Source organism: Mirounga angustirostris, unplaced genomic scaffold, assembly GCF_029215605.1.
Source record: "Mirounga angustirostris isolate CCGP_5_RB_7025 unplaced genomic scaffold, mMirAng1.0.hap1 SCAF_4, whole genome shotgun sequence".
Classification (NCBI taxonomy): Eukaryota; Metazoa; Chordata; class Mammalia; order Carnivora; family Phocidae; genus Mirounga; species Mirounga angustirostris.
In genome coordinates this window covers 126,738,364-126,765,788 of record NW_026991712.1, presented here as the reverse complement: position 1 = coordinate 126,765,788, position 27,425 = coordinate 126,738,364, and the positions used below count along the sequence as shown (strand labels likewise).

General features: G+C 34.8%; 1 protein-coding gene across 1 annotated transcript in view; it reads right to left on the bottom strand.

The window, feature by feature from the left end:
• PIGK (phosphatidylinositol glycan anchor biosynthesis class K) overlaps nt 1-27,425 on the bottom strand; it is a 119,851-nt gene that overhangs the window by 51,673 nt on the left and 40,753 nt on the right. The window contains exons 8-9 of the mRNA XM_045897392.3: nt 27,213-27,323; nt 22,501-22,673 (exon numbers count right to left, since the gene is read on the bottom strand). Of these exons, the coding sequence (XP_045753348.1) occupies nt 22,501-22,673; nt 27,213-27,323 (284 nt within the window). The remainder of the gene's footprint in view (nt 1-22,500; nt 22,674-27,212; nt 27,324-27,425) is intronic.

Here is a 27,425-nt window from a genome sequence, read left to right as displayed (position 1 = left end):
TCTTAATAACTGCAGGGCAGGGGCGCCTGGGTGGCTCAGTCGTTAAGCGTCTGCCTTCGGCTCAGGTCACGATCCCAGGGTCCTGGGATCGAGCCCTGCATCAGGCTCCCTGCTTGGCGGGAAGCCTGCTTCTCCCTCTCCCACTCCCCCTGCTTGTGGTTCCTGCTCTCGCTGTCTCTCTCTCTGTCAAATAAATAAATAAAATCTTAAAAAAAAAAAATAACTGCAGGACATTTTTAAAAAGTCATTCTAAGTACAATTCACAAGTAATCTTTGTATCACTTATCACTATGGACTTAGAAGTTTTTTTGCTTATTCAGTGTTTTCACAATAAATTACAATTATTGGGCGCCTGGGTGGTTCAGTCGTTAAGCGTCTGCCTTCGGCTCAGGTCATGATCCCAGGGTCCTGGGATCGAGTCCCACATCGGGCTCCCTGCTCTGCAGGAAGCCTGCTTCTCCCTCTCCCACTCCCCCGGCTTGTGTTCCTGCTCTCGCTATGTCTCTCTCTGTCAAATAAGTAAATAAAATCTTTAAAAAAAATAAAATAAAATAAAAAAATAAAAAAATAAATTACAATTATTTCTCATTTTGAATTCCTTAAAAATGTCTGTCCATCATTGGACCCCTTTCAATATGGAGATGAAGATCTCTTTTTATTTCGGGAAAGTTTTTTTTATTATTTTAAATGTTACATCTGTTCATTTTCCATTTGTTTTTCTAGTTTGAGTTCTTGAACTAAATATATTGCATTTTCTCTATCACTCTCTGATCCTTTCAGCACTCTTATTTCAGTTTCACTTTCTTGACTCTTTCATTTCTCTTCTTTATATCTCTTACTGAACTTTTGGTAATATCTATCTTCCCTTGGGTACCTTGTAATTTAGTTTTCATTTCTGAAATGATTTTTGTCTTTTTCTGTCGATTTCCTTCCAGAGTTCAATCAGCTCCTGTTTCATACATCTTCCTGTTGTTTGTCCATTTCAATTGTGAGTTTTGGAACTCTGATTCATACTGTCCTTTCATAATGCAATTGCTTGTTTAATATAGGTTATTCATGTTCAAGTGTTGTGTTTCAAGTTCCTTGCTTTGTGGCTTTTCTTTTCTGTTTTTATTTTTCCTTTCATTCTCTCTCCCCCAACCCCTCTGTGTATGTGTGTGTATATATATGTGTGGAGAAGGTGTTATTTAAATTTTATTTTCTTATAGCAATTTTATGCAGATCCTGGCTTCTTTTTCTGTTGAAGATTATTTGTATTGGTTTTCTCCAGAATCAGCAATAGCAAGTTACCTTGTGATGAGAAGAGAGGTAAGTTGGCTTATTAGGTTTCTCAGTTCAAGAGCACCCTCCACTGTGGCTTCAGTGAAGTGTAGATTCTTTAAAAAATGGTACTTTTTGTGGTGGTGGTGGTGGTGGGAATAATTTGTCTTTTTAAAAAATTTATCTTATTTACTTTGGACCCTTATCTTCAGCTGCTTCTTTCTTTCCTTTCACCACCAAGCCTCCAAAGGAAACCCTCCCCACCACCCTTTGTAAGGTATCTTCCTTTCTCTCAGAATGAGTGCTTTCCCCAAATTGTCACCTAAGGACAGCCACACTTTCTAAGCCCCATCTCCCAAATCCAGAGGCCAGGCCTCTGATTAAGTAGTTCATGCTTATAGTATAATTCAGAAAAGGAGAAAACTACAAATGTTAATTTCAATGTATATATGGCTGCCAACCTAAGGAAACTGAGAATTTTCTCTTGCAATATGATAAGGTTCTCTTTCTTAAAGCCATCCTAGTATTCCTTTTATTTAATATTTGAGCCCCTCCTAAAAGAATGCAATTTTTCTTTTACCTTTTTCCAGATCCTTCACTAAGATCTACCTAAATAACTTAACAAGGGAGTAATTTCTATGTGGAAAAAGCTGTGCATTCCTTTTTTTACTTGACTATTTTTTTAAAACTGCGTTTTTGTAGAAAACTACAGTGAGTGGAATTTGCTTATACTATAAAAGGGTTTTGGATCCAATATAGTGATGCTACCATCTCAAATTGAAATATTACCCAAATCCTCTGCATAACTAAATAAAATACTGCTGGCAAAATTCTGACACCTATAAAGTTAGTCTTTACACACCCTCATCTCTTGTGTTCTTTTATTCTGTCACTGATGCCCTCAAAAATCTTTCTGTGCTATCCAAGCAGTTTTGAAATAACACTGTAAAATTACTTACTGTGTCCATATATGAGACCATCCTGATTCAGAAACAGGCAAGATTTTTATTCTTTATTGCCATATTGAAATTAGATTATTTGTGTATAAAATGACAAAGCTTACTGTGAGCAGAACACCAAGGTACCTCTTCAAACACAGGAAATAGGCCCAACAAAAAAGAAGAAAGCAGACACTGTGCTATGCCGAGTACAAACTAAAAATTAAGAAGATCAATAAATAATTCAAGACACATCACCTACAGTAATCCAAAATCACTAAGAAGAAATTCTCAAAACATATCAGAAACAGGAAGTTAGCCAAAGTTTGTGTAGCCTCTTGAACATAACTCAAACTCATTACTTGAAACTAAAAGTATATAAAGAAACCAAAATAATTTTTTTAAAATATTTATTGTTATGGTAATCCCTATACATTACATCATTAGTTTTAGATGTAGTGTTCCATGATTCATTGTTTGTGCATAACACCCAGTGCTCCATGCAGAATGTGCCCTCCTCAATACCCACCACCAGGCTAACCCATCCTCCCACCTCCCTCCCCTCTAGAACCCTCAGTTTGTTTTCAGAGTCCATCGTCTCTCATGGTTCGTCTACCCCTCCAATTTCCCCCCCTTCATTCTTCCCCTCCTGCTACCTTCTTCTTCTTCTTTTTTTTTCTTTCTTAACATATATTGCATTAGAAACCAAAATAATTTCTTAATACAATCTTGTTTAAAAAAAAACATGGAAAAATTTCCACTCCTAAATTATATTTTAAAAAATGCCCAAGCATTCATACAATTGGCAACATATATTGTTGTACAAGATACATTTGACAAACCTGGGCCCTATGACATTCCTGAAAGTTTAAAGAAGGGAGAAAGGAAACTCAAATGTATTGGTTAATAGAGACAAACACAAAATGCAATTACAACTCCAGAAAGTTCCCAAGAGTCACTGAAGATTATTTTTGTGAATATTGGTTATACCACGAGATGACAATCTAATGCATCATTTTCCTTGAAATGAGATCCCCTCCCAAACTTGCAGCATCATCATTCTTGTAATTATCAAACTAAAAACTGTGAAAAAAGATATTAAAACATAACCTTGACTATTACTTACTTTGAAAAAGCACAAGGAAGAAGATGAACCAGGGGAAAGAGACATAATTTGAGGTAGAAAACAAAGAGTTAACTCCCAAGAAAACTAAATTACATTAACTTATGGCCCAACTGTTGAAATGCATCTTATTTTCTGTCAGCTTGCAGTATGGTATAAAAATGCACACACCAGTTAAAAAAGAATACCTCCTGAGCAACTCAGTCAAGCAGTTTTAACAAAATCCCTGAAAACCAAGCTCTAGTTCTCACTGAGTGATTTTAGAAGTAACCTCTTACTGGTAGAAGTTGTAGGCAAGCTTTCTAAAAGTTCACAAAACCAGCTAACTTGTATACATAAGAAATCACCTTTGTAGAGTCAAAAGTAATTAGAAAATAGCAGTGTGGGGGTGGTCAGTGGGAACCTGTTAAAATTACTGAGCACTTTACCCTGCAGTTGGCACTCTATTAGGTACATATAACTACAGTTTTATGTGTATTATTCCAGCCATTTTATTTTGCTATAACATACATATCTGTGATACATGAAAAGTATGCAGAATATCTATAGTTTTATTAATAAATTGTATTCTATGTCTAACTGACCACTTGCTTTTTTCATTTAATATTATGCTTTTGAAATCCAAGCACATCATTGTGATTATCAACCTAGTTTGTTCCTGTTAATAGCTATATGGTATAATATGAAAATGCTCCATTTTACTTAGATATTCCAATATTAATGGACATCTACTTTCAATTATATATTATTAGAAATAATGTTGCAATAAATATCCTTCCAGGCTACTTTGTCTACATGTGCAAGAGATGTTCTACAACAGGGGCAAACTATAGCCCACAGGCCAAATCTGGCATGTCACCTGTTTCTGTATGTCCTATGAGCTAAGAACGGTTTGTACATATTTTAGTGGTTGAAAAAATAAGTTAAAAAAGAATACTATTTCATGAGAAATGAAATATATAAAATCCAGACTTTAGCATCTATAAATAAATTTTTATCAGAACACAGACATTCATCTGTTATTGTATTATCTGTGACTGCTTTTGCATTATAACAGCAGAGCATTTGCAACCAAGACTGTATGACATACAAAGGTTAAGATATTTACTATCTGGTCCTTTACAAGAAAAGTCGGCCAACCCCTATTCTGGAGTAATTATTTAGAAGATGGATTTGCTAGGTAATAACTTAAACACATTTTAAATTTTGCTAAAAACAACCAGATTGTTATCCAAAGGGACTGTATCAATTTATGCTGCCATGAGAAATGTGTAAGTTCCCACTTCCCTCCATCATTACCTCTGAATTTTCTACAATAGTTTCTCATTGTTTTAATTTGTACTTACTTTTTAAAAACATATCTAAATGGTCACCGAACAAGTCTTTCCTCTTTTCCAAATATATTTCCTTTGGTCATTTTTCTATTGACTTGTCTTTTTTTTTTTAATCACTGTGCAGATTTATTTATATAATTTGGACAGAATTCTTTGACATACATGTTGCAAATAATTTCATCACACTTTCTCTTAACTTTGTTTACTTTTTTTAATATATATATTTTAATTTTGTTGCAGTAAACTTTATCAATTTTTAAATTTGCTATGCTTTGAGTAGCATGACATCTCTCCCTACTCCTATTTCTCTACTGTAAGTTTAATAATTATGAAATGGTAGACTCTCTTAGATTTTCTATTATATGGCCTGTAAAAAAAAAAACAAAAAACACAAAGTTTGTCTCTTCCTGATTACCTCCTATCTTTTCCCTTGCCCCTGTCTTCTTTGCATTAGTGTGGACTTCTTGTACAAATGATTAATTGATGAAATTATAGCATGCATGCTTGTCTTGTCTGAGTATCACTGAGATGCTTCTAAAGATTCAATCTTGGGGCGCTTGGGTGGCTCAGTTGGTTAAGCGTCTGCCTTCTGCTCAGGTCATGGTCCCAGAGTCCTGGGACTGAGCCATTTATACATCTGTGATCATAAGTGAGGCTGGCTCTATACTTTTTTCATACTCTTCTTATCTAGTTTTGGTTTTAAAATTAACTAGTTCCACTAAATGAGTTAAGTAGAATGCTTCTTTTTTTTATGCTGTTCATAAATGTCAGCTCAACGTGTGTTTGGTAGATGTCAGAGATAAAAACCATTTAAGCCTACTGTTTGTTGGCAGTTTGTTGGGAGAGGGTATATATGTTTTACAATTGGAAAAAAAAAAGCAAGGTTTTTTGTTTTGTTTTGTTTTTTACTTGGAGGGTTAGCTTATTTTTTTACTTACTTTTTTCCTAAATCCCCTCTAAATATTACTTTAGCCACATTCCAAGTGACTTTTCTGCCCTTACACTGAAAATTTCACATTTGGGGGTTTTGTTTTTAGTTTAGTATGACCACCTATTCTTTCAAATGGAGTATTTGGTCTAATTATATTTAATTTCATAACTGATATAGCTGGATTTATAACCACTATCTATTTTCTATTTCCCATCTACTTGATGTTCTTTTTCCTTCTTCTTTTGATTTAACCAAATATCTTATTAATCCTTTTTTCCTCTTTTAACATGGTAATGATACATATATTTACCCTTATTATAGTGGTTACCTTGTACATTAGAACACCCAACTTTGACTTGTTAGTCTAATCAAACTGATTACATTTACCATTTCTCCAATAAGAATATTATTTTACACTTCCATTTATCCATCTTTTGCATTATTGTTCTTATTTTAACTCTACAAATATTTTTTTAACTCAACGAGATCTCTTTTTTTGTCTCTTCAATATGTGATTATATTAAATGATATACTTACCTATTCTATTTCTCTTCACCCCTTACTGAATTTCTGTGTTTCCCTTTAAGATCATTTTATTTCTGGCTGAAGAACTCCATTTATTTTTATTTTAGTTCAGGTGCACTGGCAACAAATCCTGTTTTATCTGTCTGAAAACATCTTATTTCACCTTCATTTCTGGAAGATATTTTTGTTGTGTATGGAATTATAGATTGACGTTTTCTTCCTTTCAGCACTTTAAACATATTATCTTATTGTTTTTGGTTTCCACTGTTTATGTCAGTATTAAAGGTAACATGTCTTTTCTTCTCTGGTGGACTTTAAAGATTTTTCTCTATGATTTTTTCAGCATTCTATGATGTGCCAAGTTGTGGTTCATCTAGCTCAGGGTGAGCAGAGTTAGCTGAATGTGTTTTTGCTAATTATCTCTTTAACTATTGATTCTTCCCTATTTTCAACCTGTCCTCTAGTTTAAGATACTATTTATACACATTACACTGTTTTACTGAATCTACTGTTTCTTACTCTCTTTTCTGTTTGTTTCTTTCTCTGCTTCAGTTTGGATATTTTCTATTGAACTGTCTTCAAGCACACTAATCCTGTTTTCTGATGCATCCAATTTGATATTAAGCCATTCACTGAGTTTTTTAGTTCAGATACATTTTTCAATTCTAGAATGTTCATTTATTTTAGATATATTCATATTCTCTGGTGTTTCCCTATCCTTTCATCTGTTTTCAAGAATTTTTTCCCTTTTTTTCTTGAACATATTAAAACCATGGTTTAATATGAACTTCTAAGGTTCTTATCTACTCACTCGAAGTTTTGGATCACTTCTTGGTCTGCTTCTATATTATGTTTTGTTTTTGTTTTTACTCTTGGTATATGGTCATAGTGTCCTATCATGTAGGTACCCAGTAATTTTTGATTGATCATATATAGGACACTGCATATTGATAAATAAAAATAAAAAACCTACTGACAATGCTACTTCCCATCTGTAAAGATCCACACTTGCCTCTGGTAGGCAGCTGAGGGTGGAGGTCTGATCACTTCCATTCAACCAGAGACTGAACTGAATTAAGACTGCCTTACAATTTTAATAAGACTCATTCTACCTTTAATTTGCCCTATTCTTATGGTAAGGACTTTTAAGGTTTAAACTGAAGCCTGGCAGGTCTTTATCTCCTCAATACAAGAGAGACTACAGAAAATTCCACTATGCTTTCAAAGGTGTCTGGTGTAGATTTTTGTCCTGTTGTCCTGTGTAGCTTCAGAATTAGGCACTCTAGGCCCACTAAACTGCCAAAAGTCTGTCCCCATTAGTGACCCTTATGAGAGGCCAAACCCAAAAAAGTGAACAACTTTTTTCTATAAAGGGCCAGAGAGTATTTTATGCTTTGGGCCATATAATCTCTGCCACAACTACCCAATTTTGCCATTTATAGCATGAAAGCAGCTATAGACAATATATAAATGAATGATGGAACAAATATGGCTATTTGCCAATGAAACTTTATTTACAAAAACAGGCAGCAGGCCAGATTTGGCAAAAGGGCTGTAGTTTGCCAATTTCTATTCTTGCTGCACCCAGAATCAGTAAGTATACCCAACAGGAAAAGTGACTATAAATTGTGTATCAATTCACTGTCCCCATAACTGTCAACCCTCAGCTGGTATGTTCTTAGGGAACTCTCACCCTGAAGACCTTTACCTCCTCAGAATTACAAGACTAGTAAATTCAGCTCTGGTTTTCAGAGGTTTCTTGCTTAGCAGTTAGCTTTCCTTTAGTTTCAGAATTTGGCAAATATCTTAAAAGGGAAAGTGATTTTGTGATTGAGTGACAACTGTGTTACTCTAGCCTCATACAATCACCAGAAATTCTGTTGGTTTCTCTAACCACAAGCAATAACCCACTTCCTGGACCAAACTCAGATTCTCAACTTTTGGCCTTCTCCCAGAATCTGTAAATTAACCCAGTGGAATATGGCTACAGATTTTTCAGCTCACCTCTGAGAAGTATTCCCAAATCTGGATTTTTAGCTTCTCGGTCCTCATTGCTTCTGTATTTCTCTGATATCGTGCTCGCTTCGGCAGCACATATACTAAAATTGTATTTCTCTGATATCTTTAAAAATATTTTTGTCTGTTTTTTCTAGTTGTTCTTGGGGGGGGATCACATAAGCCTGTTGTAAATTATTTCATCCTATCTAGAAGCAGAAACTGTATCCTGCTACTTTTGATGTTTAATATTTTCATTATTACTCATTTCTTTTTTTTTTTTAAGATTTTATTTATTTATTTGAGAGAGAGAGAATGAGAGAGAGGGGGGAGGGTCAGAGGGAGAAACAGACTCCCTGCCTAGCAGGGAGCCCGATGCAGGACTCGATCCAGGGACTCCAGGATCATGACCTGAGCCGAAGGCAGTCACTTAACCAACTGAGCCACCCAGGCGCCCCATTATTACTCATTTCTGTTTTTAAAATTTTCCATTGATATTTTATTTATTCTAAGAATTACTCAAAGTGTGTTTTAGAATTTCCACAGAAATAAATTTCAAACAATTCTTTTTTTGCTATTGATTGTAACAATGATATGGTGAACAGAAAAAAAAGTTTCATAAGATTCTAACACTTTACAGTTTTTAAGATGTGCTTGTTTGGCCAACTATGGGTCAATTTTTAAAAAATATTACATTTGGGCTTGAGAAGATGTTTACTCTCTAATTGTTGAATCTACCAGATCAAGCTTATTAATCATGTTGCTCATACTTGAATTTAAAAACATTTGGGGAAATCTTTTATCAATTTCTGAAAAAAGGTTTCTGATAATGTGATGTTGAAATCTTCTTCTACAATGGTGAATTTATCAAACTTTTAAGTATGTAAAACAAAAAAATATATTATAGCTATGTTATTAGGTAACTGAAAGTTAACATGTTCTTCCTAATGAGTTAAGACTTTGAACCATTAGTTACCCTCTTTATGCTTGCTAATGCCTTTTCCTTAAGTCTATTTGTCTGATATTTATATAGCCATATAAGCTTTTTATAGTTAGCAGGTGCCTGGTAATCCTTTTATTTTCAGCTCTTTAATGTCATTATGTTTTCTGTCTGTAGTTAGATTTCTTTTTATCCTAATATGATGGTATCTGTTTTTAACTAAAATTAATTTATTTAAATGTATTGTTATAAGCAACATAATTATAATTATTTCTCTTCTTACTTCATAATTTCTATTTTTCCAGTCTTTTCTTGTTTCACCTTCATTTCTTTGCAGGAATTGTTTAACTCCATTTTTTGTCCTGTACTCTATTTCCTATATTTCTATTAATTTAGTGGTCATTCTCAAATGTAAAATGCATACATACCTTACTGTCTAAAGCTATTAAAACTTACTACCTTCTCCCCCTCAAAAAAACCTCAGAATACTTTAAAACCCATCACTTCCCCCTCTCCTTCTTATGTATTATTGTTATTAAATACATTAGTGCTTTGATTTATCTTATTTCCCCAATTATCATCATTATTATCATCATAATGATAAAACATACTCAATTTTGTTAAATTTCCTACCATTTTTACTAATTAATAAGCTCAGCATTCTTCCTTCCACTCAGGCTTTTCCGGCTCCTTTGCCTTCTTCAAGAAGTACATCTGCTTTAGATGTTGTTTAAGTAAGATATATTGATTCAAAATACTCTCAGTTTTTGTATGTTTGAAAATGTTCTTATTCTTTGTTCATCCTTTCACCATAGTTTAGCTGGGTAATCAATTTTAAGCTGAGTTATTTTCTTGACCCTAACTACCCACAAATGGACCTACCGCTTTTTGTCCTGACCCTCACAGAAAGCCATTCTAACTCAAAACTCTCGATTTCTATAACAGGAATTATCATTTAGGGGAGCCTCGCCTTCCACGTTTACTTACCCCTTGGATTTTAGCTCCTTATATGTATTGCTCCAACAGATTTTCCTATCACTGAGGAAAGTGGAGCTGCCTACTGGGAGCCACTATTCAGTAATGGGCTCTTATATAAACACTTTCGGCCTCAGAGATAAAAGGGCCTGCAGCAAGATAAAAGCATGGTTCTTTTAAAGGCACGTATGTATTAAGGTGGACCTGGACACATCATGGGTTGGCTACAGGAGAGGGACCCAACTCACTGATATGTTTTATTAAGTCTAAGTAGGGCTAGAAAAGGGAGACAAAGAATCTGAGCTTGTTGCCAAATGCCTAGGGAAGCTGCATGTTTGGAACTCCAACTGCAACTACCTAGAAACATTATATACAAAATTGAACCCATGCAGCACTTCCACTGAAAAGGGGATGCCACTAGTTCTAGTTCAATCTGGAAAAAGCCAGAAACGCCATCCATCAAACTGTGTTGTTTCCATGCAACTGCTTTCTTTGTAGCTCAACTACGTATTTAAAAGTGTCCTTTTTTTTTTTGCAATTTACTGAGCATCTTGGTATTTTATAACATCAGAGTTTTCTCAGAAAAATGCAGTCAGCAACAATTCTGAAACTGAAGTCAATTGATTGTTCTTTATTATTAACTTCAAACCACCTCTCTAACTCATTTATATTCATTTTTTATTCTGGGAAAAGTGAAATGTATCTAATTCTAAATATTACAGGTTTTTCTTTTATTGAGAAATGTTTCTTTCTGATGAAATTTCAAACTATGAATGCCGAAGGCCATTAAAGTCAAGTTGTGTTTTTACATCTAAGGTAAAAATGGGATTTCTCATATTCAGAGCCAACTCTGGCAACTTTCATGTACTCTTTATTATTAGAAGTTACCTAATTTCTAGATATTCAAGGCTTTATTATGCCTAATTTTCAACAAATTAGAAAGGAAAAAAAAAGAAAAACTACCCGTAATACTGAAGTCATATAAGATATATTTTAATCATTTTCTATGACTCAGAAGACATACTACAGTGTTTTAGCATACTAAAAAGAAATCACTATGAACATTAGTTATTTTTTAAAACATAAGTTAGACTCTCCCTATCATTTGATACAAGATTTAAATGTCTACATAATATTTATGTAAACCCCAATTAGAACAACTACTTGTCTTGCAAGCAACAGAAACTGAGGGAAGTAGTTCCAGGCCTTAGATTGCTAATACTCATAATTTATGTCTCACCATAGAGCTCATTATTAGTCTCAGTATCTTATAGTAAAAGTGCAGAAGATTGTCCTACAGCATGCAGTCCTTAAATCACCTAGGAGAAATGTAAAATACTATGTTCTTACTCCATCTCTCAATATACATATGCTTAATATACATATATTTGGTGTAAGAATAAACATTTAAAAAATTAGATATACTAATTTTAATACAACCCAGTTTAAACTGCTTACCAAGTATCTGAATCTCTGACTGGCAGTGTTGTTCATACCCATTAAACTAGGTCCACTACTACTCAGTGTGAAGCAAAGTAATTCTCAGCCATCATCCACACTTACTATCATGTGACAAATTGACATATTCTGAGATCATATCCTTTGAACTCTCCTATTTCATTAATTTTCATTTGTTCTTCACTTTTGAGAAATCATACTAGAAAACATCAATTAACATTAGAAGCTGATCCCATGAGATGAAGAACAAAGAAAGACTCTTAATATCGAAGTTAAAATGAGGTTGACCAACCTTACTGGAAAAAAAAATTCCATAACAATATGCGTGCTTTCTTTATCATAAGTACTTTCAGAATAATATGTGACAATTTCATAGAATTAAAGAAAGGACAAAGACTGGAATACTATTGAGTATGACAAGAAGTTTATATACCTGAATCTCAAACAAAGATGGAGAAATAACAGAACTAGTCAGTGTTAGATAGATTAATGTTGTCTGCAGCTCAAATGAAAATTATTAATGTTTGTTTCACAAAGAAACATAGTATGTTCCCTTTCTCATATAAATATTTAATTACTATTTATACTACCAAGACACAGCCAAAATCAAATGTTTTCCATTTCCTGTTTTTTCTTTATGAGAAAATTAATTTTGAAATAAGCATTTTTAATTACCTGCTACCTTGTAGGAATTTATCTACTACGTATATAGAAAATACATATATATATGTACACACACACACACTTTAGGGGCAGCTGGGAGGCTCAGTCGGTTAAGCATCTGACTCTTGATTTCAGCTCAGGTCATGATCCCAGAGTCAAGCCCTGCATCAGGCTCCTTGCTCAATGGGGAACCTGTTTCTCCTTCTCCCTCTGCCTGCCGCTCCCCCTGCTTGTGCCCTCTCTCTTTCTCTCTCTCCCTCTGTCAAATAAATAAATAAAATCTTAAAAAAAAAAAAATTACATAAATATGGGAAGGCCAAGCTAACAATAATTCTCGTCAATGAGCAATATATAGCATGGCTGATAAAAATGTAAACCAGGCTATACAAACAGTGCTATATAGTACACCAAATAAAGAAGGTAACATTCCCACTGTACCTTTTGCATTGAAGGAGAGACATCAGTATGGCTGCCATGAGTTTTACATGCTGTGCTCTTAAAAAAGGCATTGACAAAGTATGCTCATTTTTATATACATTATCCCCAATCCTCACAAAAGCTGGAGGGAGAGAGTAGTTCAGCCTTTTAGAGATAAAATACCTGAGTCTCAGAGAGATTAAATAATGTGCCTGAACACAAAAGCAGAAAACTAAACCAGAATTTGAATGCAAGTCCATTCACCTCCATACTCTTTCTACTACATCAGATTGCCTTAAAGGTTCCTTCTAGCACTAGAAGGTACAATTCGCAATACCTCACCTGTAGAATACTTGAAGATCAGGTAGACAAGGTGTACCATGATTTCAATAAAAATGGCAATTTCTGAAATGGGGATTACAGATTTATATTATTAATAGGTCTTCTGCTTCTTGCTTTACCTAATAGCTACAACCCTAAAGTTTTATATATAAATCAATTTTAAAAATATTGAATCCAGTTTTCCCCACTGATAAATTATAAATGAAAACTGCTCTATCTTTATTACTAATTAATCATAAATGATCTTCAAACACACCTTAAAATTTTTTATGACTCTTCAATTTCTTGATAAAGTATAATATGCTAAAAATATGCCAGAAGAGTAGCAATTCAAAAAGATCTTGTATTTACCTATTTTTTTAAAATTCCATATTATTAAAGCAAGACAACTTACATATAGAGAAAATTTTTATCATCCTTTTTTAACCTGAAATTCACTATCAAGAGTCTTTTTCTCCTTTCACTGGTATGAAGAAACAAATATCATAATTTATTTGAAGATACAAACTACCTCAATCTTCGGCATTAAAAAAATATGACTGTTCCATATGTACAAACATGTAATTCTACTGCCATCTTCTGGTTAAACACAACTTCCCAATTCTTTGTAGTACTCCAAATAAGAAACCTCCAGATACAAAATGAGTACTTTCTAGTACTAGATTAATAAAAGTAGAATAGATAATTTTTGCAAATGGCCAAAAATACATTAAAAATAGAATTCCAGCAATAATTCTTATCAGTATATGTGATAATGTGGAACACTTATTAAGCACTTTATTATATTTGAGCACAGACTAAGACCTTTATAAGGAAAATAAAAATTAACTCTTTTATTAACCTTATAAGGTGGAGTTATTATTCCCATTAAAGATAAGGAAACTGAGAATCAAAGCAATCATGTGGTTTGTCCACAGTACACAGCTAGTAAAGGACAAACATTCTAAATTCAGGAGCTGATTCCAATGAATTGACTGGAATTTGGTTATTATGCTATAATATCCTCTATTCAGATTACAGACATTAAGTTGATTTAACTCATTTAAGACACTAAAGCTTAATTTAGTAGAATAGAGCAACAATATTACAATTTGTAAGAGAGTCACAGAACATAGCATCAAAGAGCTAAACCTTAAAGGTCCCACAATCTACTTTCCCATGTAATTCAAACCTTATTCCCTAAACAGCCTGATAGATTATTTTATTTTATTTTTATTTTTTAGATTATTTATTTATTTATTTGAGAGAGAGACCGCAGAGTGAGTGAGAACATGAGTACGGGAAGAAGCAGGCTCCCCGCTGAGCAGGGAGCCCAATGCAGGGCTCGATCCCAGGGCTCTGGAATCATGACCCGAGCCAAAGGCAGACACTTAACCGACTGAGCCACCCAGGTGCCCCTAATGTTCTATTTTATAAATAATACCATATCATTTTTAGATTTTTTTGCAGTTTACATTTTTTAGGTCCTATATGTTTAGTGTTTAAAAGTAACTTTGCTTTGATCAGTTTTAAACATTAATAAACATTAGTTGGAAATTAGTATCCCTAGGAAACATAATATTTGCTAATTTCTATTCAGAGAAGTTTTACTTACACAAAGGGATACAATACTATATTATGCTATATACCATTCACTTACACTGATTTCTTAAAAGTCATAAACCAACTCAATGGATTTTTTTGTTTAATTGTAGGCAGTGAAATAAATTACTTTAAAAAATCTGTCCATGGGGGCGCCTGGGTGGCTCAGTTAGTTGGGCGGCTGCCTTCGGCTCAGGTCATGATCCTGGAGTCCCGGGATCGAGTCCCGCATCGGGCTCCCTGCTCAGCAGGGAGTCTGCTTCTCCCTCTGACCCTCCTCCCTCTCATGCTCTCTGTCTCTCATTCTCTCTCTCGCAAATAAATAAAAAAATCTAAAAAAAAAAAAAAAAAATCTGTCCACGAAATGATCAACACATTATTTGAAACTATAACAATAAAAACTTTAATGTATGCAAACTGATAAGAAGGATAATTAAATTATCAGTTTTCTCTTTATAAATCAAATAATCACATCTAATTTATGCTCTCAAATTCTAATTTAATGAGTTCTTGAATGACTGTAGTGACTAACAATTATAACTAACAATATAAAATGAATGGGCAAATAAGATGCTTAAGATAATATGGAATCATACTAATGACTAAGTTAATCACTTTGAAAAAAACATACTAGTATGCAGAATAGTGGGGATAAACCCTGTCAACTACTGCTTGAACCATTTTGATGAATTTCTGGTTCATAAGGTTTCATAATCATTTTATAATTTCTATATTGTCACTATTGTCAGTGAATTGTTGATCACAATGTTTCATATTCCTCAGTCTATCTTGCCCAGCTCCAAAACAGATGACTCTACTAAATATGTACATTTAAATTTTGATTTGATTTCCTAGTAAACATTATAAATAGAGGCTAAAATTCATGTAATATAGGAAATACTAAAATAGGTCCTTTACATTTCCATATAATTTTTGGAATCATTTTGTCAATCTCTACAAAAAAGCCTGCTGGGATTTTGACTGGGTTTGATTTGATCAACACCCAAATTCAATGAGATCCCAGAACACAGTCAATATAAAAATTAATTAGGACACCTGGGTGGCTCGTCGGTTAAGCGTCTGCCTTCAGCTCTGGTGATGATCCCGAGGTCCTGGGATTGAATCCCGCATCAGGCTCCCTGCTCAGCAGGGAGTCTGCTTCTCTCTCTACCCCTCTCCCCCACTCATGCTCTCTCTCTCTCTCAAAAATAAATAAATAAATAAATTTTTAATATAAAAACTGTACTTCTGTAGTTGAGCAACAAATGAAAAATAAATTTTTAAAATATCACTTAAAACAGCATCAAAAACAAAGACAGCTAGGAAAAAATTTAATGAAAAGTGTAGAAAACATCTACACAGAAAACTGTTAAACAATAGAGAGAGAAATTATAGGAATTCTAAATAAATGTAGAGGTATGTTCATGGATCAGAGGATTCAATATTGTTAAGGTATCCACACTCATCAAATTAATATAGAGTCAATCCAATCCCAAACAAAATCTCAGCAGGCTTTTTTTTTTTTTTAAGAAATTGACAAACTGGGTGGCTCAGTAGGTTAAACATCCAACTCTTGATTTTGGCTCAGGTCATGATCTCAGGTTGTGAGATTGAGCCCTGCACTGGGCTCTGCACTGGGCATGGCCTGCTTAAAATTCTCTCTCCCTCTCCTTCTGTCCCTCCCTCCCCCAAAAAGAAAAGAAACTGACAAACTGGTTCTAAAATTTACATGGAAACACAAAGGATCTAGAATAGTCAAAAGAACCTTGAGAAACCAGTTTGTATGAAATATATAAACTGATGTCAAAACTTAGTATAAAGCCAAGATAATCAAGATAGTATAATGCTGGTGTAAAGATATGTAGTTCAATACAACAGAATAGAGCTTAGAAATAGACTCACATATATGGTAGTCAGGTGACTTTTTACAAGGTGCCAATATAATCCAATAAGGAATTCAATCTTTTCAATACATGGTGCTGGAATAACTAGATATACATATGGAAAAAATGAACTTCAACCCCTACTTAACACCGCACTCGAAGCTTAAAGTAAAGCATAGCCTAAACACAAAAGCTAAAACTATAAAACTTCTAGAAGAAAATAAAGTCTTTGTGACCTTGAATTAGTTTAAGCATCCTTGCATGAAGGACATTAAGCATAAAGAAAATATTGATAAATGAACTTCATCAACATTACATCTCCTACTCTTCAACAGATATTAAGGATAGAAAAGGAAAGCCAAAAACTAAGAAAAACATTTGAAATACATATATCTGACAAAGAACTTGTGTATAAAGAAATCTCACAATTAAGAAAAAACCCAATTTTTCAAAACTGAGCAGAAGACTTGAATAGATACTTCATGAAAAATGAATTACTAATAAGCACATGGAATGATGCTCAACATCCTGTTATCAGGGCCATGAAAATTAAAATCATAATGATATTTCTACATCTACTAGAAGAGCTAAAATTAAAAAGACAATACCAACTATAATTAAGAATGTTGAACAACTATTTGTGGGAATGCAAAATGGTACAGTGACTAATGGAAAATAGTTTGAAAGTTGCTTATAAAGTTAATGCGCTACCATATGACCCAGCAAACCTACTGATGGGTATTTCATTCAAAATGAAAACTTATGCTTGTATGTAATTGTTTATAGTGGCTTTATTTACAGTTGTCAAAAACTGGTGGGCAAAAACAAATGTCTTTCAATTGGTGAATGGCTAACCTGTATCCCATGTATCTGTAGTTTGTGTTCCTCTTTATTGCTGAATAGTAGTTTGCTAAACATAAACTACTGATACATGTGACAACAGGGATGAATCTGAAATCCATTATGCCAATACAAGAAGCCAGACTCAAAAGGGTATAGAATATGATTCCATCTATATGACATTTTGGGAAAGGTAAAACCATGGGAATGGAAAACAGATCAGTGGTTTCCAGGGATATGGGTAAGGGCAGAAAGGGGCATACGGAAATTTCTTGTGGTGATGGATGAGCATGGTGATTATCCAGCTGTATACACTTGCCAAAACTCAGAACTATATACTAAAAAGGGTGATTTTACTGTAAATAAATTATACTGCAATTTTTAAAAACTCAAAACAATTGAACAGGGGCACCTGGGTGGCTCAGTTGTTAAGCGTCTGCCTTCAGCTCAGGTCATGATCCCAGGGTCCTGGGATCGAGCCCCGCATCAGGCTCCCTGCTCAGCGGGAAGCCTGCTTCTCCCTCTCCCAATCCCCCTGCTTGTGTCCCCTCTCTTGCTCTCTCTCTCTCTCTCTCTGTCAAATAAATAAATAAAATATTTAAAAAAAAATTGAACAAACTACAATTGCACACAACATAAATGAATTCTAAAAATATAATATTAGGAAAAGAATCAAAACTTAATGTTTAGGGATACATGCTTAGGTGATATAAAATGAAAAGCAAGAAAGTAAATTCCATAAAAATTAGGATAGTGGTTAACTTTGATAGGGATAGAGATTGGGAAGGACACAGGGGTTAGGGAGCTTCCAACATTATTCTATTTCTTTTTCTGGTGGTTACATGAGCAGTTGTTTTGTGAAAATTCATCAATGAAATATCATTTATATTTTATATCCTTTAAAAAGCAAGCAAGCCAAGTAGCTCAAGGTAAATTATAAGAGACTAAAATAAGAATATATTTCTTAGAAGTATGAGGCATTCCCAGATTCATATCTTGGCTCCACCATTTGTTAGATGTGTGACTTCAGGCAGGTTTCTTAACCTTTCTCAGCCTCAGTTTACTCATCTACAAAATGAGGAAATTATATCTGCCTCATCAGTTATCATGTGAATTAAAAGGAGATTAATATAAACACCTCAGCAGGATATCTGCCTAGCTCTCAAGACCTTGTTTGGGGTCTTACACACCTGGGTGGGCTCCCCAGCAGCCCTTATTTTGTGTGATACGACTCCACTACTGCCCAGCTGGACCAAAGGTAGCTACCTGACCCAAGCTGGGCTAATTTACGATGCCCTCCAGGGAGCTTGGAATCAGGAATGAGCAAGTTCATTGCCTATCTGGGCTTTATCATCAACAGAAGAGATATAAATCTCCAGAGCAGTGGTGTGTACACATTCTACTCCCTACATGGCCAGAGCAGCAGAGAAAGAAAAGAGAGTGCTGCCTCTGCTTCTGACATCCGGTTCCTGTTTCCAGTCCCTTCCTAGGGTCACTCCTTGGGTTCCATAAAACACAGAATTATCTGTGTAACAAATGTCCCTAAGGAAATAATGTAGCTCAGGTTGGATCCCATTATTTACAACTCAACAGTCCTGGCTAATGTGTCATACAAAGCATGAAGCAAGTAGAAAGGGCTCAAAATATAATGACGGTGGCAGCAACTGTCTGATCTTTGATGTACATGAGGTGGGGACTCCCTTAACAAGCCCTTGAAAGAGGCCTACTCTGGTGTTCAAAACACAGACTGACCTTGAGGAGGCCATATTCTACCCTTCTGTTGGAGGTCTGTAAGAAATCTGTAAGAAAACAGTCCAGTCTCAAATTTCCTGCTAGACTCAAAAAATTTCAATTGCTAAAGATTGTCTCAAAAGAGAAAGAAATTCTAGTATAACAATAAAATTATAGCAACAAAACATTCATAAACAAAATCAAGTGCCCAAATTTAGAGCCTAAAGCAAAAGTCAGACTAGGTAAGTTTTCATCTAACCAACTACGATAAAAGTTCAATCTTTACAGTTAATTCTGTCCTGGATTCCCCTTTTTTCTTGGGCAATGCCTACTGAATTTAGACTTCTACATTTTGTAACATTAAAATGTGCCTATCTTTTGACATCCACAAGCCAGAGGCTATTTTCCCCATACAGTAAGGACACAAAACTGGTAATCTGAGTAATGCTAACATGGACTTATCACTAGATTCTAAAAAGCCCAACTCCTTCAGGAGGGCAGGCTGTTGTCCACATACTTATAAAAAGCCAACCTATGTATACTCAATTGAAGCAATATAGAATCAAGTTATATAAGCCAAACTTACTTCAATCAATCCTTATTTTATGCCATCTGTTCTTGCAAACAAATTAATCACACAACTACTAAGACACATGCAGAAACAAAGTGTTGTTACTAACTTCATGACTGTACCTTATTCAATATCTGTTTCAGAAGACGTGTAACAATATCATACATACCATAACATCAGTCAATTTTACGTACTAAGGTTCTCCATCATATCTGAGTTTGGTCTAGTATATTCTTGTATGCAAAATATGAAATATGAATAGTCTAAATGAATTAATTCCATTGTTTTCCTAACATATGTAAACAGTAATATTTTTAAAAGCATAACTGCCACTTTTATTAACAGTGACTATATTGACATTTTTAACCTAAGATCTGAAAAAATACATATACATCCTAACCCATAATTTTCTTAATAAAATATTTTTTGTGATATCTGATCTCTCATGAATATAATTTTCTCTAAACAAATATCCGGTTGCCATTCTTACTTGCATATAAATACCACCTACGTACAATGAGATAATATTTGTAGCATCCATTTAAAAATTCCTGAGGTGTGCTGGAAACTTAATCTCCTAAATTAATTGGATAACATACACCTGTGATCATGAAACCATCTGTACACAATATTCTAAATAAAATTTATTTATAAACACTAGAGGGTGCTATAACAGTGCCTGGTGTCTGGCTTTAATGCTCAAAATTTTCTCCTCAATTAAAGATAAATTAAGATAATTTTCAGCACCAACAATTTTTGCTCTTGAACTAATACACGGAGATAACTTATGAGACAAAATTCCATTCTTCCAGAATATATGAAACTCAGATTCCATTGAAATAACTTTTTATTGTATACTTATTGCATTATTTTATATTGTGTTAAAAGTTGAGAGAATAGAAAATAAGTTCAGAAGAAGTATAAAGATGATCCTAGCCTTTAAAGTAAATTAATACAATGTTCAGATGGGTAAGAGAAGGTGTATCTTATAATCTCATAGGCTTAAATTCAAGGAAAATTACAAAATAAATTTGGTAAAAGACATTTCAATTTTAGTTGCTAAGTATTAACATATGGTTTAGCTATTTCACAAGGGTAATCTGAAACTCAGTATTTAAAATAACAAATAAGGGGCGCCTGGGTGGCTCACTCGGTTAAGCATCTGCCTTCAGCTCAGGTCATGATCGCAGGGTCCTGGGATGGAGCTCAGCAGCAGGGAGTCTGCTTCTCCCTCTCCCTCTGCCTCCTCCCCCCTGCTCATGCTGTTCTGTCTCTGTCTCTCAAATAAATAAATAAAATCTTAAAAAATATAACAAAATAACAAATAAAAGTGATATTGCTGTAGAGTATCATCTGATGTCTTTTTTTTTTTTAATATTTTATTTATTTATTCATGAGAGACAGAGGCAGAGAGAGAAGCAGGCTCCCCGCAGAGCAGTGAGCCCGATGCGGGACTCGATCCCAGGACCCTGGGATCATGACCTGAGCCGAAGGCAGACGCTTAACCGACTGAGCCACCCAGGCGTCCCTCATCTGATGTCTTAAAAAATATTTTTAAGCCAATAGCTATAGGAAATTGGAAAAGAAAAGATCCAAGGCTTTGAATATCCAGAATAGGAAATAATTAATAATATCAATTTTAAATCTTCAAAAAAAATGCATTTTGTGCTAATTTTTAAATTTATTCCTAAAACATGTGTAAGCTTAATTACAAGTCTTTGAAATTTTCAAAATTGAGAGTAATTTATGTTGCCAGTTAGCAGTCCAGAAAAGTTCCTAGGAGTATGAGTTTCCAATAGATAGCATTAGATAATCACAAATAACAAAGTTTAATGCTAGTAAAATATATCATCTATATATTTCAAGAAAGAGGCTATTAACGGAGACACTATTTAATCCTAACAAAGTATTTTGCCTTTAAAAATGTTTACAGGGAAATAAAACAAATGAAACATTATAAATATTTCTAAAATTCACATACTCCAAATCAACCAATTTTTCTCAATCTCCTTCTCTCCTGCTTGTGCGTTCTCACACACATAAACACACACATCTACACGTGTGCATGCACGCACACTCACTGCACACTCACACAGCATCAACTCCCCCAAGAAAGGAGAACCTGGTGTATACCTCCCATCCTTTCCCTAATGAATTACCAAGAGCCCCTAAATAAAGCAGAAACAGTGGCACCTGTTGATGAGAGGGTCACTCCAAATTTACAATAGCTCCAGATAAATTGTTCCAGATTAATAGAATATAACACTAGAGAAAAGCCCGAGATACCACTGAACCCCAGCTCACAAACCACCCAGACTCTAGGAACCAAAATATATGGCAGTCAGAGAAGTAACCAGATTGCTGGAACCCACAGAAATTCTGAACATGGAAGCACTGTGTTATAGTCTAAAATATATATTTGGCACCTACATAGTTTTGGCACTCACTTCCCCTTTTTATGTTTATCTGCCTTACATCTGCCAGATTCCTAGGGCCCTTATTACACTCTAAATGCCCAGCTGCCAACTTCCCTACTCAATGTCACTTCAGGTAACACCTTCTACTGCAATAGGTGAAAGCATACACGCTCATTAGAGTATTAATGTTCGAAACATTTGCACACCTGCCCTTTCATGAAGGCTCTTATGAACCATTATACATACCTCCACTAATGAAAAGTATGGATCTCAGCCACTTACAAGGCAAGTTTTGGTTCCTTTTGAGCAGGCCTCAAATCACTACTATGTACACTGTATTTTGGAGCTACAACATAATCTTAATCATGATCGTAGCTTCCCCTTAATATTTATAGCTTTTGCCCATAAACCTGAAAGGCGTAGGGCCTACATAAGGTGAAGATTGGGTAGAAATGTGTAATTTTATTAACAAACAACAACTTTCATCTCTTAATATTATGTAACATCATGTTACATAAAAATTTACAAATTATGAGACTAGAATATTCTAATAAAATATTAATTCAAGATGAATACCTGCTTTCCACGATTTCTAAATCTGGTTGCAAACTAATAGTCTCTGTTGTAATTTCCACTTTCCGTACACTTCCAAAAAAATCAGTTATCAGGACATTTTTAGGATCCCTCTGAAAAAGATCAGTGCGATGTCCAGGGGTAGACACACAGAGACTTCTAGGACATACCTGAAACTGAAAAACATATATATAACAATAATAAATACACACATACACATACAACTTTTATCAATTCAATAATACAGTATAGTAGACTGTAGTGTATTTTTCTAATGATTTATTTATCTATGAGAGAGAGTCAGTGAGTAGGGGAAGGGGCAGAGGGAGAGGGAGAGAATCCCAAGCAGACGCCCCACCAAGCATGGAGCCCAACATGGTGCTCGATCCCATGACCCAAAGAACATGACCTAAGCCAAAACCAGGAGTTAGACGCTCAACTGACTGACCCACTTAGCACCCTGACTGTAGTGTATTCTCAAAGCTTTCCCAACCTAAAGAAGCTACTGATTCTAAAGATTAAAGTTTCAATGCTATAGTAGTACTTGACCTTCTAAGAAAGCTATACAGACATTAGAGCAGGTGAGAAAAAGGGAAGCTAGCCAGGTAGGGGGAAAAAAATTTCACTTTTTTGCATCATATGCTACAAAATATATTTTGAACTTTAAATTTACTGAGAACTTACATGTAACACTATGAAAAGAATTGCTTTTTTTCTGCATCTACATTCATCTCAGTGAACAGTAACTTTCTTAGTTTAGCCATAATGAGAATAAATCCAAGCACCTCCAGATACTCTAGTGCTCAAAGAATACAGCCTGAAAACCATGACTTCATCTCACACAGATCTCATGATGATGTCTGTGTTAATCATATCCCCGATATTCCACATTAGTGAATTACCAAGGACAGACATGTACTCATTCATTCAGCAAAGCAGAAAAAATATCTACTACATATATTTCATACTGTTATCTTCCACAGAGGATACAAAAGTTGACAGAACATGGTCCTATCCTCAGGCTTTAAGTCAAGTCAGAGATGAATAAACATAACAAGGTAGAAAAAGAAGGTGACAGGTTCTACTTCAGAAAAGGATAAACTTTTCATAGCGTGAGGATAAGAAAAAAGGAGTGGGATTTAAGCTACATTCTGAAGGAAAAGGGAGATTACAGATGAAAAGTAACATTCTCAAGGAGCAGCTGCAAAGATGTGTAAGGCAAATAACCTAGTTTGGCAGAACCACAGGATGTACGAAGAAAACCATGACAGGACTGCTAGTAAGCGTCTACAGCCCACAGCACTTGCCCACCTATGGAGACAAGACAATATGCATAGATAATCACCAATATGATGGGAGATGGGTGGGGAAGGGCAGAGCAGCTAGAATTTATGAAGCATAGTGATCCAAGCACTGTGCAAAGCAATTTGTAGATACTCTGATTTAAACTACCAATAACTTTGAGGTATATAAAGATTATTATCTCTACTTCAAACTAAAGCTCAGAAAGATTAAGTAATTGGCCTAATATCACACAATACCTTCCTGGTTCAGGAAAACAATAAAAGGAAATACAAAGAAGAGATCAAATATAAATTAAGAAGCACTGAAGGCAAAAAGGATGGGGAAAGTAAAATGCCAAACTTACATTACAAGAAAGTAAAATGCCAAACTTACTTTACAAGAAAGTAAAATGCCAAACAGGAAGGACAATACAGACTGAAGGTTGAAGAAACATAGTAAAAGATAAAACAAAATACACAAAGATAAGATTGAAGTCCTATGAATACTGAAGGCATTCCTGTATGAGCAAGCAACTTGGTGGGCTTTCTTAGGCACCAGCAGAAGAAACCAGGAAAAGCATAGGTGAATGAGCTTGGGACAAGATAAAAAGTATTGGGTGCCTGGGTGGCTCAGTCGTTAAGCGTCTGCCTTCGGCTCCGGTCATGATCCCAGGGTCCTGGGATCGAGCCCCGCATCAGGCTCCCTGCTTGGCAGGAAGCCTGCTTCTCCCTCTCCCACTCCCCCTGCTTGTGTTCCTGCTCTTGCTATCTCTCTCTCTCTGTCAAATAAATTAATTAAAAAAAAAAAAAAAAGATAAAAAGTATTATCTTCCTGCTGCTAAAATGATCATACTTCCACTTTCTATGAAGTTATTCCTTCCTTCAAGATATTTTATCCTATCAATCTGATTTCCTTAGCCTCAGCAACATTAATTTTTAATAATCTCCTTCACTTACAGAATCTTCATACTCTAGCCAGATTACATGCTTACTATTGAAGACAAGGATTTCAACTTCTGTGCCTCTGCAGGTATTCCATTTTCCTAGAGTATGCTATACTTCTCTTCTTCCAAACCTGAAAATCTACCTTTTTCAAGAAAAATTTTAAACACCAAACCCACTGTATTTAAAGGAACCATACAAATGTGCATGGTTGTCATGTCCTTTCATTCATTCCAAATATTCACTGAGAATCTACAAATACACATGGTCCTTTTACTTCTTATTTAAGAACCTCAAAGCCTCGAGGGAACGTCACAAATATAAACAAGTACAGAGCGATATTAAAAGCATCTTAAAGGTACATAGCAAAATTTACATGTTCACAGAAGAAAGAACATTACCTGGAAGATACAAAGACTTCATTTAATAGGTGATACTCTATAAATGTGCTTTTCAGCTGTTACCAATGACACTATAAATTGTTAAGGGGCCAAGGACCATGTCTTCTAATTTTGCTGCTCCTAAAGCTCCTAATATTGTACTCTGAATACAGCTGATACCCAACAAATTTTCCTATACACACATAATAAACAGAATAGGTATTATTCCATAACATCTTAAGATATATCAAATCACTAGAATATTTAACTTCAAAGAAATGGGTCATCCTTACTGAACAAGATTAAAATGATCATCATTCAATTAAAAAAACAGAACTAGGGCACAAGATATTAGTGAGGACTGTTTATTAAAAACTATACAGCAATTGTGGGGGAAAAAACACATAAACAAATAAAACATAAGTTTCTTCAGTCTTTCCTGTATGATTTCAAAGGAATAAGTTCTTTTTTAAAAAAATCCATTAGACATTTGAAGTGTGAAGTGCATATGCTGTAAACTTTTGACATAGTGTATCACATATTAAATAAAATATACAATATATAATTTAAAATGGGAATAAATTTAAAAACTAAAGTAATGAACGTAGGTGACTATAGTTTTCTTATAAAGTAGCATTATAACAAGTTCACATTAAGATTTAACAGGCATCAAATTATGTATCTTCAAAATGTAGCAAGTAGTTCTATGTTATCAAATATGATAGCTCATAACAGTGGTTTTTAGAATTTTGCAGAACTTCTTTAATGAAAAAGAAAATTACCAAAATGTTTCTATCTGATAAAAGACATCAATGCAAAGCAGCTTGGCTGATGTGCAAGAGTCCCAAGCCCCGTCTACTCAGCCTTCCTTTCACTTTGAAGCTCCATGAAGGTAGAGACAGTGTCTGCCTCTTTCACTAGGATAGAGCCAGTGGCGGGCACTTAGCCAAAGCTCAAAAAATGTTTATGAATAAAAGAACAGGGTATAAATTAATGAAAAAAAGAGTGAAAGTCATATATGCCCAGTAATTATCCAATCCAGAATTGCTATTTCAAGCTTATTTATTATGCCTACTTTCAATAGCAACTTCAAAGTAGATTTATTTAAGGATACAATCAGCATAGAAAAGTCAGGAAAAAAGACTGAACTAAATTCAAGAAGCCACATCAAAACACTGTACTAGGGCACCTGGGTGGCTCAGCCGGTTAAGTGTCTGCCTTCAGCTCAGGTCACGATCCCGGGATCCTGGAATCGAGCCTGAATCGGGCTCCCTGATCAGTGAGGAGCTTGCTTCTTCCTCTGCCTCTGCTCGCCCTGCTTGTGTTTTCTCTCTCACTCACTCTCTCTCTCTAATAAATAAATAAAATCTAAAAAAAAAAAAAAAAAACCACACTGTACTAGAAGTTCAAGGGTGGACAAAACTAGGTAAGAGAAAGTCCTTTTCCTCCAAAAATGTCCTAATACTCACACTCAATAAGTTCAAAAAAAGGCAGACTATGATAAATGGTAGGAAAGAGAAATAAAGCTCTGAAAAACTTTATTTATCTTACTTAAATTCCAACAGGGAAGAACTATGCAGCTATTCCTAGAGGAGGTAGAGACCCCCCTTTGGGGGGTCTGATCTGACACCCAAAGAATAGGTAGAATTTCAGTAGCTGAATCTAAAAAAAGTACATTTCTGGTAGAGAAAAGAGCATGAGCAAATGAATGAAAGTAACAAGTTAACTGGGCTAAACTTTAGGCTTCCTGTAGTAAAGAGAGAGAGAGATTACTGTAAAGGGAGACTCAAAAACAGTTTAATTTATTTTATTTTAAGATTTTATTTATTCATTCGAGACATAGAAATACAGAGAGAGAGAGCATGAGCAGCGGGAGAGGCAAAGGGAGAAGCAGGCTCCCCGATGAGCCAGGAGCCAGACGTGGGGCTCGATCCCAGCACCCTGGGATCATGACCCGAGCCGAAGGCAGATGCTTAACCATCTTCAAAAACAGTTTAAAAGGTTACCATTCAACATAAGAAACAGTACCCTGTCAGTACAGGGAGTAAAGGACTTCACTTATCACATTAAGCATACCTATGTGCTATAATCAAATCAAGCAAATACTTACAAGGTCATTCATATTAGTTTGGCTAGCTGGATTAATTTCTTCCAAAAATTCCAAGACATAAAATGTGTATCTATCCATAAGGTGGACTCCAATTGCAGGATCAGGTTGATGCTACAAAAAAACAAAGCATATACAATGGCATATTATTCAGCACTAAAAAAAAAAAAGAGAGAGAGAGAGAAAGAAAGGAGAGAAAGAAGAAAGAAAGAAAGA